Here is an 18,635-nt window from a genome sequence, read left to right as displayed (position 1 = left end):
GAGATTCAGTTAGAAGGTAATAAAGTGTTTTTTGGTGTTCAGCAAGTTCCCAAAAGAGTTGAATCCATAAAGTTTTTAAACTATATGACATAGACATCGATATATGGTATATCGCTAGATATTCTCCAGTTATTACCATATCGGCTTTAAGCGCATTACAAATGAACCTTGAGAATAACATCACTATTGAGACTTTCTCTTTCTTTCCTTCTTGTAGATCAAAGATTCTATTGTTGACGCGTGGTCAGCGGTAAACGTTTCCGACTTGCAGCAAGTGTCCCAGGTGTCAGCGGTTGTTGCTAGCGTGGCGGACAAAAGAAACGAACTTTCAATTGAGTCCCAGGTTAGATTTGTTTATAGATCTCAGTACAACTGCTAAGCGCCAAACATGCGGTATTATCTTGATTACTATCTAGCCCTATCTTTTTAAGTGTCTCTTTTTTCCCCTATAACTTCCAAAATTTCGACTATCAGGGACACGACGTAGGCCCAAATATCTGCACCGTGTTTCAAAAAATCTTCAGGTTCCTTGTTCTCTACCAGCAGTTACATACAAATTTGCCAAGAATCACCGTTCCCCTGTCTCAACTACTGGCTCCCTATCCCCAGGACTTGAACAAATATTCTCCTAAGGTAGATCATTTGCAACGTCAGAGACAGAAAATATTCACCCGATTTATCATCTAATTAGTTTACAAACTACGCAGATGATAGTCTAATCACGTCTAGAAAACAGCGTGCTAAGGTCATATAGTGATGGTACTGACGATATGACTAACAGTGTAAGCTGTTCATTTGGCTCAACAGGAAAAAACAGTCGTTATTCTGGATTCCATGGCCGATTTTATGAACCAACAGGTAAACAACAAATCAAACTACGGCTCTGAGGAACTTGTTGAACATGTTGGCACATCGCTGTTGAATGGTTTGGGAAACTTATTGGAAATTACTTCTCATGAAGCCAAAGAGGACATCAGTGGAGAGGAGATGCCACCCGTTATAATAACCAATGAACGGAGACAAAAGGTAAAATTAGCGATCTAATTGAAATAGACCCCGGGGGTACTTTCAGAAAAGTTGGGTGGGGGTGTGCGGCCCACTTCCCAAAACCCTTACCCTATTTAAGAACAAAATCTGCATTTTTTGCTACCCTATTTATGACCGTTGCGGCTGACACAGTTGCTCCAAACATAAGTTATGGAGGGCTTTTGCTGACGGTCTTATTGATAATGATGAAAAAGTAGCTTCTTCTAAGAAACATACCCAATTCAAGACTAGAGTGCTAAAACCATACCCTATAAAACAAACCCCGGGAAATACACAAGTTCGATGATTTTTGTTCCATTGTCTTGCTGTCCAGCGATTGTTTGATGATTCGATAAGGATTTCACAAAACTGATTACTTATAAATTATAAAGTGTATTAAAGTTTTCATCGAGAATTTAAGGGATGTGGCTGTGCTTTTACGTGTTCATTCACTTTTTTTAGTTGCCCTTTTCCAATTTGTTCAACAAGTAAAGGTATGCAAAGCTTTGAGTACGTAAGTTCTTTTTCTAATATTACAGACCTTACAAGACAGTTTTTGCGAAGTAGTAATGGAACTGCCGGGAAGGGCGCCAATAAATAACTATGGAGATTGTTATGATTAGTTCGATGTGTGTCCCCAACTTTTGACACTTGCTGGGTTGCGACCTCTCTCCCGCGTCATATATATGTGGGCAAGGTTTATCGTTTGATTCATTTTCCTCTGTTTTTCCCCAGAGCCAATCGTTCACTAAAGAAATCCTTCGTCTTGTTAACCGTGTTGGCAATAATGTCGACCGCACAAAAGAGCTGTATGAAAGACCTAGCGTGCTTAAAACCAGGTCCCTGTCTATGGTGCTTGACCGTCAAGTTCCCTCGAGAATAGGAAACAAGGCCCTAGAATACCAGGGCTCCAAAGTTACACTTCCATCTCCTCAAGAGCTGATAGGAGACGATGGCAAAAACCAGGAATATCTTTCCACTCAGGTTCGTTTGACTGGAACTTTTTTTTGTTTTGAAAACTGGAAAAGAATGGAATATGACGAATCACGCAAGAAAATAAAACAAAGAAAGCACAGTCAACGCCTATAAACCGAGTCACGATTAGTTTTCGTTATTTTTTTGTTGAGGCAGAATTGGCAGCCAAATAATTCCCATTGTCACTTTGTTTGTGAATAGATTTCTTGTATCCATTCTTTCAGCAATTGAACTTTAAAAATTTAACTCTAGTGACTTCTGAGCAGAGAATCTCTTTTTCGAGATTGCAGCCAGAGTATTCGAAATAATCTTTGATGGATATTACTAATAAACTGAGTGATCGAACAAACAAATAGCCAAATCACCAACTAAACAACAAGTAATCTTCACAAGAGTGCCATGAAACTAATAACTCCGACACTGAGTGGTCGCCATGGTTACACTGCTTCGTGATTCTCACTCACATTTTGTTATTTCTTTTTCTTTTAATTCTTTTTTTAGCTTCTAACGTTCAGGTCGAATCCTTATACTTGGGACAAGGGTGCCAGCGACATTAAATCTTCTGTCCTTGACTTTGAGCTTAAAGACGAGAGTGGCAACCCATTGAATGTCTCAAACCTCTCTCAGGAGATTGAACTCTTCATTGCGCCACTGGAGAAACCTCATCTTAAAGAGCCTCAGAGATATTTCGTGAAACCGAGCGACAATGGGACTATGCAATTTCACAAGGTTGTGTTTCCTGGCCCCGAGTACGCTATATCGATCAGAATCGTGCCTTTTAGCAACGTAACTCTCACTCTGTACGTACGATATGCGGAGAGGCCAACTCTGGAACTTAACGACTTTACTTCTTCCATTCCGAATAATAGGTCTTGCAGCCTGTATTCCTTGGAAAAGAATACCACAAACTGCAGCACGGACCCTTTCACGGTAACTCTTTCAGCCGCTGTCACTGGTCATACGGGAGTTCACTATGTGGGTATTGTAATTGGAGAGCATGTCAATAAAACAAGTAACAATGGAACCTCACCAGATCACGTGAGACGAGTTAGGAGAGGATGCTTCCGCAACGGACGTCAAAAGAGATCTTGTGTCGGCGTCAAAGATCCCCCAACCACTCCTCCCCCAATACTACTTATCAAACCTTCTTTCAACTCAAGTACAGATGTCAATTATACATTGTCTGTATCCATGGCCACATGTCAATATTGGAATGTAACAGCAGATGCTTGGTCAACGGAGGGATGCAGGGTATGTTCAAGGTTCTCGCTACAGGCATTAAATAATAGTTTAAATAACAGATGAAATTGAAAAGATATATTAAGCAATTAGATTATGAGCTCGAGATTTCTATCGCGTGATAGTTGACGAGTGTGCAGCCCGAGTCAACTATCAGTATCACGCATAGAAATCGAGAGCGAATAATCTAATTGTTTTAGTATAAATATTCTAGTCGTTCAAAACCTTATCTCGAGCAGTCTCAGTCGGCAGTTGAGCGAGACTAAACGAAACACAAAATTGGTCTTGGTAGGCCGAGAACCATTGCGTTATCTCGAATTTAACAAACCCTATCAACAAAATGTTTATGAAATTAATTTATTTAAAAAATTCAACTATTCTCAGTCTCAAAATACTTGTTGACACACTGATTGATGTCAGTAATGAAACATCAAGACATTAAAATCAGTTAAAATAAGAAAACACATAACCTTGCTTTCCGATGCGAATGTTCCAGTCCGTTTCAGGGCACAGCAACGAGCAAAGAACAGCTGACGGCCAACTGTATCGCAGCTAAAAGGTGTCTCCGACACTATTTAAAACTGATTTGAGAATCACCAACCACAGAGGACACAAATTTCCACCGTCACTAACGCTCCTTTCCGTTCAAAATTCGAATCACCGAATGGCCTCCAGGTTGACCACAACCGCAAGTTTTCCGAGCGTATTTTTCAGCTTCTGCAATATTCAAGGCGACATCCACACTTTTCGGCTAACAGGGTTGCTCTGATGACAAAACTGACTTGACTTATCGAGCATTGTCTTTAAGATTTGTAGATTTCGCTGTTCAATTCTGCTTTCGCTGTAAGTTTTCATTCCACGAGAAGCGACGCTCGAGTCAAGTTTGACAGTGGCGTGATTTTCCTGGACCAATCACAATTCTTTGCTACGCATAGCAACCAATGAGATTGCTTCATTTTGTATAGACAATAGATTACGTCAAATGGTTTTTTTTTTCGTGTTCGCCAAAGTGGGCAAAGGCCGGCTTTCGAGTTATATTGAAAGATTTTGAAATAAACAAAGCTTTATCTGTAGTAGTTTGTTTCGTTATTATATAAAACAAATAGATTCCATGTTGCCGTGTGTCTGTTCAGTAATAGATCACAGAAGACGCCAAAATGTGGTAAGAACATCAGTGACACACTCGGCTATCGCCTCGTGTGCCACTTTTTTGTTCTTACCACATTTTGACGTCATCTGTGATCTCTTACTGAACAGACGCACGGCAACATGGAATCTATTTGTTAAATAGATAACGAGTAGCGTAGCCAATCAGAGTGCAGTATTCGTGATAGAACGCTAGTAGATTTATACTAAGACTAATTAGTTAATTCTCGATTCTCGATCGTGATTTGTTCTCCGCCCGCCTATTTGTCACGTAATCGTCGCGCGATTACATGGGTGTCCAATTACAGTTGAATGATTTCGCCATTTACCCGTAATTAGACCGTATCAATAATAGTAACATTTCATTTTTGAAGGGCGTATTTCTTAACTCAATGCGACTAACAGTAAATAACTAACCAAACAAATAGGACACAAAAAGACTAACCGAAATAACTAAACAATTACTTAAGAAAAATAACAGAGTAGTTCTCGGTATTGGACTGGAACTAGCTTGCAACTGAGGCTGATGTGGGGAGTCTTCAAATGCAAATCACATTAATTTCTTTTCAATGATATCCCCCGCATGAGCGTCTATTGCAAGCTAGTTCCAGTCCAATACCGAGCATACGAAAATTATCCATTAAGCGCGCTTTAAAGTCTTCCTTCTTAATTTTTCCAACAGTTTTTAAACTTATAGAAAGCGCCACTGACTTTTCCGCTCAAAAGAAGTTATCAAACGACTTTTTTAATTTCGAATTTTGATATTGATACGATTAATTACTAATTGCACCGAATGGAGTACAATTTAGGAAAGTAATCATACTACTGTAATTGTACTATTTGAAATCGGCCTCGCGCTTCGCGCTCGTCCGATTTTAAAATTACTTAGGGTTACTCTACCTAGCTTGTACTCCACTCGGTCCAATTACTTTTACTAATTATTTGATATTATATATCATTTCCAACTAGGTGGGACCCAAGTCAACACCAGAAGCACTACAGTGTCTTTGTAATCACCTGTCTTCTTTTGGCGGGAACTTTTTCGTCGCACCAAATCCTATAGACTTTGACTACGTGTTCAAACAGTTTCCCAAAATTTTTGAGTCCGGAAATGTTGTTGTCTTGGCAACGGTATTATCCATGTTTGGTTTGTGGATTATTGGTGTCATCATCGCCAGACGAGCTGATAGAGGGGATGAGTACAAAGTAAGAATGTTAGAATATTAGGTCCTTATTTAATATGATACGAGTACAAAGTAACAATGTTACAACTAGCTCCTCATTTAATATGACATGTTTTGAGGCATGTCTTGGGTGAAAAATAAATGGTTGAAAGCGATAAGTGTCGTTTATTTACTCATTTACACATACAAATCACAGAGTAGGGAACTCTAATTTCGTGGTTATGCTTCACGCGTAACGACCAATGTTCATAAAGGAGAATGTTGACATACGCTGATGATAATGATGATGATGATGATGATGATAATGAAAATTATCTTTGAAAATATGACGCTGAAGCCTTCCTTAAGACCAGAAATCCTCTTATTATATAACCTAACTATACTCAATTACCTACCATAATGTGAGTTGTAAGTGTGGCTTTTGTTTTCCTATCACAGGCAGTTGAAAATCTTCGTCTCCAAGCAGGAGGTGAACACCTGTATGAAGTGTCTGTGTACACTGGAATGTGGAAAGGTTCTGGCACATCCGCAAACGTCGCCATGATTGTGTACGGCGAGGAAACAAGAAGCGAAACTCTACGATTGTTCGACAACTACAGAAACAAAAAGCTGTTTGCAAGAGCCAGCATAAACACCTTTGTTGTATCTTTGCCAGATAGTTTGCATTCTCCAATCATGATCAAACTATGGCACGATAATTCAGGGTCTTCTCCTTCCTGGTACGTCAACCAGGTCGTTATTAAAAACCTGGAGACGGAGGAAAAATGGTACTTCTTGTGCAGCAGATGGCTTGCAGTTGACAAAGAAGACGGCAAAGTGGAAGCAGATATTCCACTTGCGAGCAAAAGCGACTTGTCAAGCTTTAAGTATCAATTCTATACCCGCGTGTCAAAGAGTTTGGGTGATGGCCATATATGGCTCTCAGTGGTGACCAGGCCACCGCATAGTCCTTTCACGCGTGCACAGAGACTTTCTTGCTGTGTATGTGTGCTCTTGTGCGCCATGCTGGCAGGAGCAATGTTTTATCAGTTTGGCGAAAAGCAGGAAGACACGGTTAAGTTTGGTCCTTTGCGATTCAGTTTAAAGCAGCTGCTAATAGGGGTCCAGAGTGCGGTTATTGTTGTGCCACTGAACTTGCTTATCGTTGCCATTTTCCGCAACATAAAGCCTCCGTATAGTAACATCGAAAAGTATCATCAAGAAGAACGCGAAGCATCAAGAGGGAACGTTGCAGATTCACTTAAAAACAAAAAGGCTAAGACTCCAGGATGTCTTCCTCATTTCTTTGTGTATATCGGTTGGCTGCTTTGCATTCTTGCGTCAGTAACAGCTGGAACCTTTGTTATATTCTACAGTGTTCAATGGGGCAAAGAAATATCAAACCAATGGCTCACTTCAGCTTTGATCTCATTCTTCCAAGACGTAGCACTCATGCAGCCCATAAAAGTCATTGCTGTAGCTTTACTCCTCGCTCTAATCCTCAAGAAACCACCCGAAGAGAAAACTGCTCAATCGGTGAAGAATTCTGCCTTAGAGGTCAACACAAATGTAAATGTTGTGGCGCCCACAGGAGAAGAACTCCTTGTGGCACGAAAATACCGGGAAAATATAGTGGAGACTATCAGCAACCTCGTGGAGATTGTGCTGTTCTTGATTTTCGTCATTTGCCTTTTTGTGATTGTGTATGGAAATCGCGGGTACAGTCGATACAGACTTACTTTGAATTTGGAAGACTTGCTGAAAGATTCATTTGAAGAGGTAAGACTCTTTGAGTTTCTTTGAGTGCCCCGTCTGTAATCTATGTTAATTATCTCGCAAAGTTTCAGTGCAAATTATGCTAAGAATTTTGGCCAAAGAATTTTTCAAAACAGTGTCTGGAGTTATGTCATTGTTCCGACTTCTGTGCGCCAGTAATAAATACTTGCTGTTTCCGCATCGTACTAATAAAACTAGGCAAATAAAGGAGTCAAACAGGGGTATTAATTTTTAACTTGTTCTTGACATAATAGGAGGCGTACAGGAATACTCAAACTGCTTAAAGAGGGCTTCGTTTACTGAACAGCCAAATGCACATTTCGGAAGATTTCGGAGGTGAAAGCACTGCAAGTTATTTCGCTCCAATCTCTGAGATAAAATTGAGGCGCAGAACCGAAATCTTCTCTCCAGCGTTATAAAAGGTTTTCTTGTTACAAACTTGTCATTAAAAAAATCAAACGTTGTTTATTTTTACTTGAATAAGAAAAATTATAATTAACATGAGCGGCAGCTGTTGACGTTTGTTTTTGTTCACAGGTCGATTCAAAAGATGCCTTCTGGGAGTGGATTGAGGAAGAGTTTATTCCAGGTATCTATGATACCAGCTGGTACAATGGCCAGCGGTTTATTGCACCAGAGGGTTATATCAGCACCAGGGAGGCCTTCTTAGTTGGCATGCCAAGATTGAAACAAGTCAGAGTCAAGGAAGGTGAGATAAAATTTCAACCAATCAGTCTATCAATCGATCGAACAATGGATCAATCAATCAATCAATTGATCAATCAATCAATCAATCAATCAATCAGTTAGTAAGTCAATCAATCAATCAGTCAGTCAGTCAGTCCGTCAGTCAATTAATCAATCAAATAATCAGACAGACAGACTGGAGAACTAAGATATACAGTCCAAGTAAACGTTGCGCCTTGTCTTGTCTTGTTTTGTCTCGTAATTTTCAAGGGGCATTAAATCGGACTGATTTTCAGTTGCACACTCATTTCTCTTTCCTTTTGGTTAGAAAACCCATGTCAGGTTGCAACAAAGTACCTGCCGTCGGACGGGATGTTCAAGAGATGCATTCCCGCGTATTCAGCCCATGACGAAGATACCACACGCTATAACCTTCCTGGGTGGATACCGGTGACAAATATCAGTAGATTCCACTCGATATATGATGTGCGGAGATTGTGCCCCAAACCATGGCGTTATAACTCTTCACAGGAGCTTAACACCTTGTCCTATTATGGAAAACACACGAGATACGACGGAGGAGGGTATATTGCAGATCTGGGATACGACTCGCGAACTGCTTCAAGAGTTGTTATTAACCTTAAAAGCAACGATTGGATCGATGACAGAACCGCGGCAATTCTTATAGAATTCACCATTTTCCAGCCGTCGACCTCATTATTCAGCGTGGCAAAACTTCTTTACGAAGTTTATCCCACTGGAAAACCAGTCAGCCAAGCGCGATTCGATACCCTTTCTATATATGGTACCTCTGACCCCAGCATTCACTCTTTCTTTGTGGCTTGCCAAATTATTCTGTTACTTTTGATTGGTTACTTTCTGTTGTTGGAAGTTGTGAAGATCTACCGCCAAAATTGTTCATACTTCCGCTCATTCTGGAACTGGATGAATCTATTCCAGCTTATTTTCGCCATAACAACAATAGCCTTCTTTTTCTTTAAGGAAAAGTACGTGTCTTCATTTGTAAAGGAAGTTCAGGAAAATCCCTTTGAGACTGCCAGTGCCGACCATTTGCTGTTCTGGTCCGATATGGAGATGATTGTGCTCTCGGTCGTTGTGTTTATTGTCACAGTGAAATTCTTAAGAATAATCAGATTCAACAGGCACGTTTGTCAAATGGTGTCCTCGCTTAAGCTATCAGCACCTCACATCACCTCGTATTCTGTCTTATTCTTCGTGAATATACTTTCGTTCACCCTGTTTGGAGTACTCGTGTTTGGCAATGACATGGAATCGTACCATTCATTCATTGAGGCCTTGGTCACGCTGATTCAAAAATTCCTCGGAGGAGACTTGTACTTCTATGAGCTGCAATCTTCCAACCGTATTCTAGGCCCCATCTTTGTATTTGGCTACATGTTCAGCATGGCTTTTATCCTCATCAACATGTTCGTGGCAATTCTAAACGAGTCCTACGAAAGTGTCAAGGAATTGTCTGGTGGAAAATTCGCGGACGCAGAGCTAGGACATTTTATTAAGCAATACTATTTAGCGCGATTTCTACGCTTGCATGAAGTCTTAAAGCGAAAGCTTGCCACTACTGGCTATCGACATAAGCTCTACGACCGACCCAAGATTGAAAAAAAGTCAAAACTACGGGAGGAGTATGTTGGGAGCTTTTTGTCTCTGCCTTCTGACTATCCGCCATTCGTCGAACCGTGGGAATGTCTTGATACTTCATCGCAACTCACATTAATAGACAACGAAGTTACTGTAGACGAAACAGAAGCGATTCTGCTAGGCGCAGAAGCTTTCCCGTCAAGAGATGAATCAATTGAATTATCCACGGATGAGCCAGATACAGCCAGTACACCTTCAGACGCTTCTAGTGGTGGCTGCAGAGCAGAACTTTTAGACTTGTTAGGCGAACTTCCTCCGTCTGTGGTGGCGCCTTCATTCGCCTCTAGTAGTACTTGTTCAAATGCTGAGTTCTTGGATTTGCTAGGAGATCTGCCCGAGTCTATGGTGGATGATGACGAGACGATCGACAATGTTCGTAAAGGACTTGCTGATGTAGGTGCGGTTTTGAGACTTGATAAGCGCACTTTCAGGAGGTTCTCAACCACTGGAGATAAGTACATTGTGCAGACAAACTTTAACATGGGACCTTCAGTTGCTTTGAATTTTAGAGCAAGGCCAGATCCAACAGGAAGAGCTGCAATCACCAAATGATCAAACGGTCACAAAAAGTAGATATTGCTTTTTTTTTTTGAGTGCCGAGCTTGATAACATTTGTATTGAAATATTTTTAGTCCAGCGATTTTAAGTAATTTGCAAGATTCCAAGCTTAGACCCCATCCACTGGTTGAGCTAGGTGGATTTTGGTTCATTTTTGTTTTTTGTTTTCATCATCTGTTGGTTGTTGTTGCAATTATGATTGACGTCAGAACAAAATCAATGTTTAGTTTTGTTTTGAGCTTCAAAGCTAGCGGGTTATTTAAAATGGTTACAACAAGCAGATGTCACTTCCTTTATACGTCACTGAAAATTTTAACAATGAATAGTATCACAGTCCTTTGTGGAGGGGATCGGGCATCGATAAATCTGTCTACCCGTGTCTTTATTGAAAGCAGAGTTTAACTAATAAAAGCGCGATAGATTTTGATCTTTACAGTTTTAAACACCACGGTGAGGAATAGAAAGGATAATAACGATGCCGGCTTGTTGTTTATTTCTTTTCGCCGTTCATCCATAAATAATCAGGACGACGGGTGTTGCAAGTACATGAGAGGAGTTCGAGATGAATCGGCTCCGGCGCGACCCAGTTACTTATCCAATATTTCGTGGTCTGCTATTTCTATGAACTGATAGAAACTTAAACCAAAATTAATGACTGAGCAGTAACAGAACGCCGCACACGTCATGATATCTAATAGTTGTTTTAATCAAATTGCTTTTCTAGAAATAATTTCAGGAATCGATCTCACTATTTTTCTTTAAAAGTCAAATTTGTCAAAAAAACTTTAGATTTTAAATAATGCTTTTGTAATATAAAGTTATTTCAGAAATTTGAAAGCAACTGCAACAGCATTAAAAGTCAAACGAATCACAATATGAACCAAAGTGTCTGGTGAAAGTCGTGGGGTATTCTCTAAGATATTCAAATGGTTTGGGAAAGCCTTCACCATGCATGTTGTTCTTCAGTAAAACACGAACGTATTCGCCCGCAGAGAATATTAGTTATTTATTGAAAGCACTGCAAAAAAGAAAGTCGATCAATATAATTAATACGATCGATATCAAGATGAGCAAAGGAAAGATATATACACACATTACATTTGGAAACTTATGGCAAATTTAAACACAAACAATTATCTTTTCAAATGATGTATATTCCTACCACTCGGAGGTCCACTCACATTTCCACATCTTGGAACAGCTACGCAGATTTAGCAGAGAAATAACCTCTCCTCCTCCCCTTCCCGCCCTCTAGCTGGGCAAAGATCTGATTTTCCGAACCTTATGCATATTTTAGGGTGCCGTGTTAATGTATTGGTAGCAACCGTTCATTACATGTTTTGCTTCATTAATGACTCCGGCACGCTACCTGTTCAAAAGCAGTCTCCATCCAGAATGACCAGGAAAGATGAAACACTTGATGTCTCACAATTTCCGTAAACGGGAAGCGTTTATATTTTTGAAATATACAAATTATTTTTTTATGTACTACAAACGCAAATCAACTGCATGCTGGTTATCTTTACCTTTCAAATTCCGACCTGGACTTCCTACTCTTTATCTCTCAGCATGTAAATATATTTGACTCATACTATAACAGACGGACTCTGTTCAGTAACGTGATCTTGTCCATAGCTAGTGACTCAGCTTTTTCCGATCGCAGATATATTGAATGCTTCCTTCTGTTCAATTGACTGGCGTCTGTTTGCCAATATCACTCAAACATTAACAAGCGCCCAGTTTAATTTATTTATAAGAACCAAAAAGGTACCGCCATGTATTTTTCCACTCTTTATCTGCCAACAATTATTTGACATTTTTCCTTTTCAAGAGAAAATACATTTGATCTTGTTCAAGTATTGGCCTTTTTGCATGTTTGATGTCTCGTCCATAAATTTTATAACGAGGATGACCAATCAGGAGACAAGAGGGCCTTAATGGATAAAATTCTTCGGAAGCTCTTTCAAGCTACTTTCACTCCTCCGTTGGTTAGACGCCATTGTCTTTTCCTTTCTCGAGCGGCTTTTCTTCGTGTGACAGTAAATTTCAGGTATGTTATACTATTTTTGTGTACAAATGGCCATGTGTTCGCTATGTTCTTTTATTTTTCTCGTTTTGTGTATCGTTACTCTTTAAAGTTATTCCAAATTTCTCCAGTTTTTTGGCCTTAAGGGTGTGATTCCCAATAAAGCATTTGGTCGCATAGTTGTTTAGACTGTTAAATGGGGCATAACCTTTCCTCCAGATATAACATACTGCTAAAAAAATACTAAAAGAGAAGACAGGAATTATGTTAAGAACCGCATTTTCTTTTTGAAGTTGTGTAAAAAGAAAGTATAAAAATAATACTCTTAATAGAAATTTCGAGAAATTATACTCATGCAACATTTACTATTTGCATATACGTAAGTCTCCCTCCAATTTAGTGCTTAACAAAAAACAAAAGGAACCATTATGATTGGTAGAATCTAAAATCGTTCTTATCATAACACAGATGTATACGGGTTTTTTTACAAAATAATAAAGGAATATCGCAGTAGATCATGGCAAGCACTGTTATTATGCATTTTTTTTAAATTGAGAAAAATAACCACAAGTTAAGTTTTGACCATCCATGCTCTTAGTTCAATTCGCTCACATTAGTACTTTGATTCCATTCATCAAGTTACTTCGCAGCTTTTGCCATTTATCGCATTACCGTTGAATCTAATGTTCATGAAAATAATCGTCTTACGAGCTTTAAGCTTTTCTTCAAATAAATTCCGTTCCGACACAGTTTGTTGAATATTTTACTAATTATCAAGAGCTAACAACTCTAAACGTAAACAGTTTACGAATTTTCAACATTCGTGCGGAATGGCGTCATCTCTACCGATCCATGTGTGTGGACCCTTATGAAGAATGACAATCAGCCAATGAGCGCATGAGAAATTTAACACTTATTGTTAAATGCAATATTTCAGAACGTTTTATTTAATTTCAATTTTTAGTTTAGTTTAGCTCGATCCACTAGTTGGAGTCAAGATTCTTACGCCGAACAATGGTATAACTAAAAATTTAAAGGAAGTATTCGAGAAGTGTCCGTCTGTGCTTTGAATTTAAGCATGAGAAACCTAAGGACCGGTATTCAGTTAAGTCACAAACAGCTGCCTATCAGTCGCAATTCTCTAATTAACAGTTAAATGGAGCCTGCGGTCAATATAGTTGAAAATACCGTCAGTAGAACTATTGCTTTTCGATGCATATCTTGAATACTTAAACACCTTCGAATATTCTCATGCCATTCAAGTTTCACTATTGTATATTTCAATTTTTTCTTGAACTTTGAACCTGATGATAATGACATAAACTTATCGAAACGCCGTTCAATTTTAATATCCCTGTTTTTCATTCTCAAACATGATGCATATCTGCTCATTAAACAAAGGTAAGAAAAAAAGTTATACGCCGCTAATGTCCACAAAAAAGCTACATTTCTAATGGATTACATCTTTTATTATACATTGTAGTCACCATCTGTCTCCTCATTGGCTAAAAGCCTACAGTTAATTCCGGGAAAAAGCGCAACCTACGAATTATTTACTAATCTGCTAGCAGATTAGTGAATAATCTGTACGTTGCGCTGTTTCCCAGAATTAACTGTAGGCTTTTAGCCAATGAGAAGACAGATGGTGACTACAATGTATAATAATTCCGAATATCACAAAAACTTCATCCAATAATTGTTTAGTAGTAAGTACGTTCGCGCTAATTGTGTCTGCGCATCCTTACTAGCACGCAAATTCACACGCCACGTTATGCATCAAGCGCGCGCTAAGTAATAAGCTTATAGCTTTGCCTGGATTTAACGATCTTGTACGTTTAGCAAAAAAATGAAGAAAATCTATTTGTTAGAGGTTAGAATCTTTTGAAAAATGCACCATCGAAATCCGTTCTTTTTAGCTCTTCGTTTATCTGTGCGGCGGTTTGAGTCATACGAAGAACTAGTAGGACGGAGTCGTGCTAAATTGCCAAGGCTATACAATAGATGTCTCCAGGATACTGCAGTGCTGATGTACAAGGTTAATTACTGGTTAACACCAACTTGTATTTCTTATCTGTTCATTCGCACGGACAAATCCCACTCATGCGCTCGGGAATTATGATTTTGCTGTACCCCGCTTTAATACTATACGCTATGGCAAACATTCTATTAGATACATGGGTCCTATTGTATGGTCAAAGCTTCCAAAAGGCTTGAAAGAATCGCCAAATGTAGCAACGTTCAGAAATAAAATAAGAAAATTGGACCTTTCGGGTTATCTAAGTAACAACAGCAATTGCTGCAACCTGTGCAGCCAGTAAATTTTTTCGCCCGAAATAAGAGGCCTCGCCCATCAATTGAGAAGAAAGGACGAATTTTTAGAATTTTAAATGCACATTAATATAGAATTTTAGAATGTTAAACTTTAATTAATATAACATTATAATTAAGCCGTTTCTTAGGACAACATATACTCTTCTATTTCCTTTCAATGTTTGCCAATATTTCAATTTTAATTTTTTAAGAGAATCTTATAATACTGTTAATGAAAATTTTTAGGTAGAGTTAATGCGGTGTCCCCGATTAGCCCACAGGGCTAAATACATTGACACTTAAATAAAGTTCTTACTTACTTACTTACTTACTTACTTACTTACTTACTTACTTACTTGACTCTTGAAGGGTTAAGTTTTGTGAAAACGTTGGCAACATTTGGAAATATTAACGCAACGAATTCACTTATATAAAATTTTACTAGGATAGTTTCTCTCCGTTGTTTCATCTTTGATATTTAAAGCTAAAAACTCTGGAGACCATGCTGATTTACGCGAGCCAATTTTTCAAAAACAGACAAGTTTCCCTGAAACGAAGCCCGTGACCCCCAATTTTTTTTATTTCTGAAACCAGTAATTCATTATCTGTTTACATTCGAAGTTTGAAGAAAATCTATCGAGTAAAACATTTTCCTGCGAACGTCCCTAAGCCCGGTACAGACGTTTTGCTTTGTCTGGTGTTTATAAATTAGCGAAATAAGCAACAACCATAGTATGGTGATTCAACGTTGAGAAGGAGTGGACGGCATTCTGTTTTACACAAGATGAGCGGAAAACTACGTAAGATCTAATGTTAAAGCATTTTGAACATAATTACTGAGGAGTTCTAGAAACCTTAAAACATTTTTTTTTACATATTTTTTAACAAACACACCATATGATCTCTTCACTCTGAGGTTTCCATATTTGAATCAGCTAATTTTATAGTTTTAGGAGATAGATATCTAATAACCTGTCTTTATCCGAAAGACACATTTATTTCCAAGACATACACCTTGCGCTGTCCAAGAAGATTAATAAGATTAGCTTTTACTTGCAACATCTCCCTCTAATTAAAAATGTTTTCAATAAAATGCATGCATGACAACATAACCTTTCATTTCAGTAAAAGAGACACTGTCTTTCTTGTAGTGCCTGAATCGGTCAAAGTTTTTCCTGCAGTTAATGTGGCCGAACACGATTTTCGTGCGCTCTCTTGCTAATGCGATTCAACGCGCGTACAAGGATTACAAAAAGAAAAACATGGCATCGATACAGTGATCGTTTTATTTCGTCAATTCCCTCGCTATCTGTGTTATTTTTCTTCACAATTGAACACAGTGTATTTATGGCTTTAGTATTTTATTAGAAAGGTATGCTAGAAAAGGTAACAATATCGATACAAAGAACCCAGCAATTGCAATTCTCAGATTTTGCTTTGTTACCGAAAGAAGCCAGTGAAAAGCAGCGCATTCGTAAGTCACGTAGGGGCCAAACCACCCCCCCAAATGTCTCGCCAGTTCTTGGGTATTTCACATTATTTCGCATTACTTAAAAAGTATTGACTCTTTCTACACCAAACTTGGCAGATGGGCAGGAGCCCTATTGCCAATTATATTTGCGTGAAAAATGTCAGTAAATGTCAAAGTTGTGACGTCACAGTGATGACATCATGTTTTTTGCCACTTTTGAAATTTTTAATATGCATATTTTTTGCAATGTGTTCGAAAGAGCACATCAAGGGGAGCTGAAACCTGAAAAAATTTTGTCCATATCACAAAAATTGAATGAAATATGGCATTTTTAAATATGAAAAATAACTCTGCAAAATATGGGGTCCCCCCCTTGAGAAAAATCCCCAAATTGGAGCCGTAATTTTGTTCCAGCAAATGCAGCTATGTTGCACATGTGATGTGCCAGATGACTGAAGCAAAAATAAAGAAGAAAATCGGAATAAAAAATTATCCCTCTAGTGTTATTGCGTTAAAATTAGTTTTGCTACATCATAGCCTGTGACGTCACCCGTCTTTTTACTGTTAATACCATCCTAACAGAGCCGAAAATCAAATTTCTAAAACAATACGATTTTTGACGACATCAAGCTTTCTATTTTTCTAGATTGTTGGCCTCCCTAGAATAAAACTGAAAAAAATAAACCAGAGAGACTGACTTAAGAAGGACAGTATGGTTAAGCAAATTCCGGGGGAGACAACAAAAAAATATTTAATTTACCATATCTCAAAACATAATCATCATAGCAAAAAACGGTTTCCGGCATTTTACTCCTCAAGTCAAGGCCTTTCCAATGACATAATCTTTGCATCAGATTTTACAAAAAATTATAGCACGTTTTGGTCACGTCATCAATTATGACGTCATAATCTGACATTTTGTCACAACTTTCAAATTAAAATAAACTGGAGAACAAAGAAAGCTCATCTGCCAAACTTGGTTCAGAAATATATAAACCAAGCAAATATAGCCTTCATGAAATATTAGGGGGGTGGTTTGGCCCCTAAGTCAAAAATTTGCGATTGAATGCGGAATATGGCCTTCTCGGAAATACGCCTATTTCTCAAAAACCACGCATTAGAATTTCACGAAATTTGGCACGAAAATACTTTAACAAATACGTAACTGGACTATTGAAAAAAAAAAGGAATTTAACTGAGGAAATTCTAGATATTCAAGTCAACCTTCTACAAGATCTCTCTGTTGAACTATTATTAAAATATTGTTAACTTGTGAGCATCGTTACAAGCTTGTTGCATGCAAATGATAAAGAAAATCTAATGACTAGATTTTCTGCAAATAGCAAAATCTATTTTCAAGGCCTGTTTATATTTATTCATGTTGCCATGGTAACGACACACACGTCAGCTAAACTATCAAAAATTCGAAGTTTGTGTTGCTAACTTACATGTTGCCATTTTTGGCGACCAAATGATCAAGGGTTTTAGAGAAAAAGGTGAATGAAATACAGCTATCAAAAACTGTGTTCAGCCACCTTAGGCTGAACTTAAAAAAAAGTTACGAAACTTTATAAAAGCAAGCTATCGAAACGGACCATCAATTTCCTTAAAGGAGCTCAGTCATGGTTTGCGCATATTGAAAAGTTTAGGCTCAATTTTTCAAATTCGTCGTTTGTAATCCGTGTTAATTTTCTCCATCCTTAGGCATCCTTGCTCCTTTATGGTTTATCATCAGTATCACTTTGGTGGTTTTATTTTCAGGTTTCCTGCCATTTAAAGGTAATTTTGCATGTGGCCAAAATAACTCAAAGTAACGTGACTGAGCCCCTCTAAATTATGGACATCTTTATCGGTGCACTTTTTGCAAAGAAGTGAAACAATGAAACGTACTTTGGGTGACTCAAGACAACATCTTTCTGCATCATGCATGTATCTATGAAACTGTATTCTGTAATCTGATTAGTCAACTTTATTTAGCAACCCTGGTCATTGTAGCTGCACCCTAATTAATAAACATCAAAATAGTTTACAATAGGGGTCTATTTATTGAAACAAAACAAGTTGGTCAATTGGTCCTCTGTCAGGATTCTCAATATCTCGGCCAATGAGATTATAAGCAAACAAACTCAGTCAGTGCAACCCTTAAGTAATTTCAAGGTTATTATTGACTGCAGTAGGGGGAAAGGCATAAATAAATGATTTTAAACGTAAAGACAAAACCTACGTTTTCGTTCTGTCGCCCACGAATGGCTTAGTTTGTCAAAATGGCCACCACAGTTTTTCGTTTCGCTCGCATAATTTCCAATGGTCACGGAACTAGCTATTTATAGATGACAGACACCTAGTACAACTACAAACTTCGTTATATTTGTCAAGATCTACGAAAAATCTCTCACATCATTTAAAATTTGAATCGAGAATGATGTCGAGGCAGGTGTATTTTTCAAACGGCTAAAAAAAATAAACAAAACTTATTCCCTTTAAGAATAGGTGTTGCTAGAGAAATCATCCACGGATAGATAACAAATTGTGCAGAAATCAAATCAGTCTAAGCTTCGGTTTTTCTTTACTGCCGTGC

General features: G+C 38.3%; 1 protein-coding gene across 6 annotated transcripts in view; it reads left to right on the top strand.

Moving 5' to 3' along the window:
* LOC145483897 (polycystin-1-like protein 2) overlaps nt 1–16,064 on the top strand; it is a 36,845-nt gene extending 20,781 nt beyond the window's left edge. For all 6 annotated transcript variants that reach the window (XM_081462461.1, XM_081462463.1, XM_081462460.1 and 3 more), the window contains 8 exons: nt 218–343; nt 808–1,026; nt 1,762–2,010; nt 2,503–3,252; nt 5,356–5,592; nt 6,009–7,328; nt 7,863–8,034; nt 8,341–16,064. In XM_081462461.1, the coding sequence (XP_081318587.1) occupies nt 218–343; nt 808–1,026; nt 1,762–2,010; nt 2,503–3,252; nt 5,356–5,592; nt 6,009–7,328; nt 7,863–8,034; nt 8,341–10,244 (4,977 nt within the window). In that variant the 3' untranslated portion in view covers nt 10,245–16,064. The remainder of the gene's footprint in view (nt 1–217; nt 344–807; nt 1,027–1,761; nt 2,011–2,502; nt 3,253–5,355; nt 5,593–6,008; nt 7,329–7,862; nt 8,035–8,340) is intronic.
* Nucleotides 16,065–18,635: the final 2,571 nt, after the last annotated feature.

The sequence above is a fragment of the Orbicella franksi genome, chromosome 4 (assembly GCF_964199315.1).
Source record: "Orbicella franksi chromosome 4, jaOrbFran1.1, whole genome shotgun sequence".
Taxonomy (NCBI): Eukaryota; Metazoa; Cnidaria; class Anthozoa; order Scleractinia; family Merulinidae; genus Orbicella; species Orbicella franksi.
This window is presented reverse-complemented; position numbering and strand designations above follow the sequence as displayed.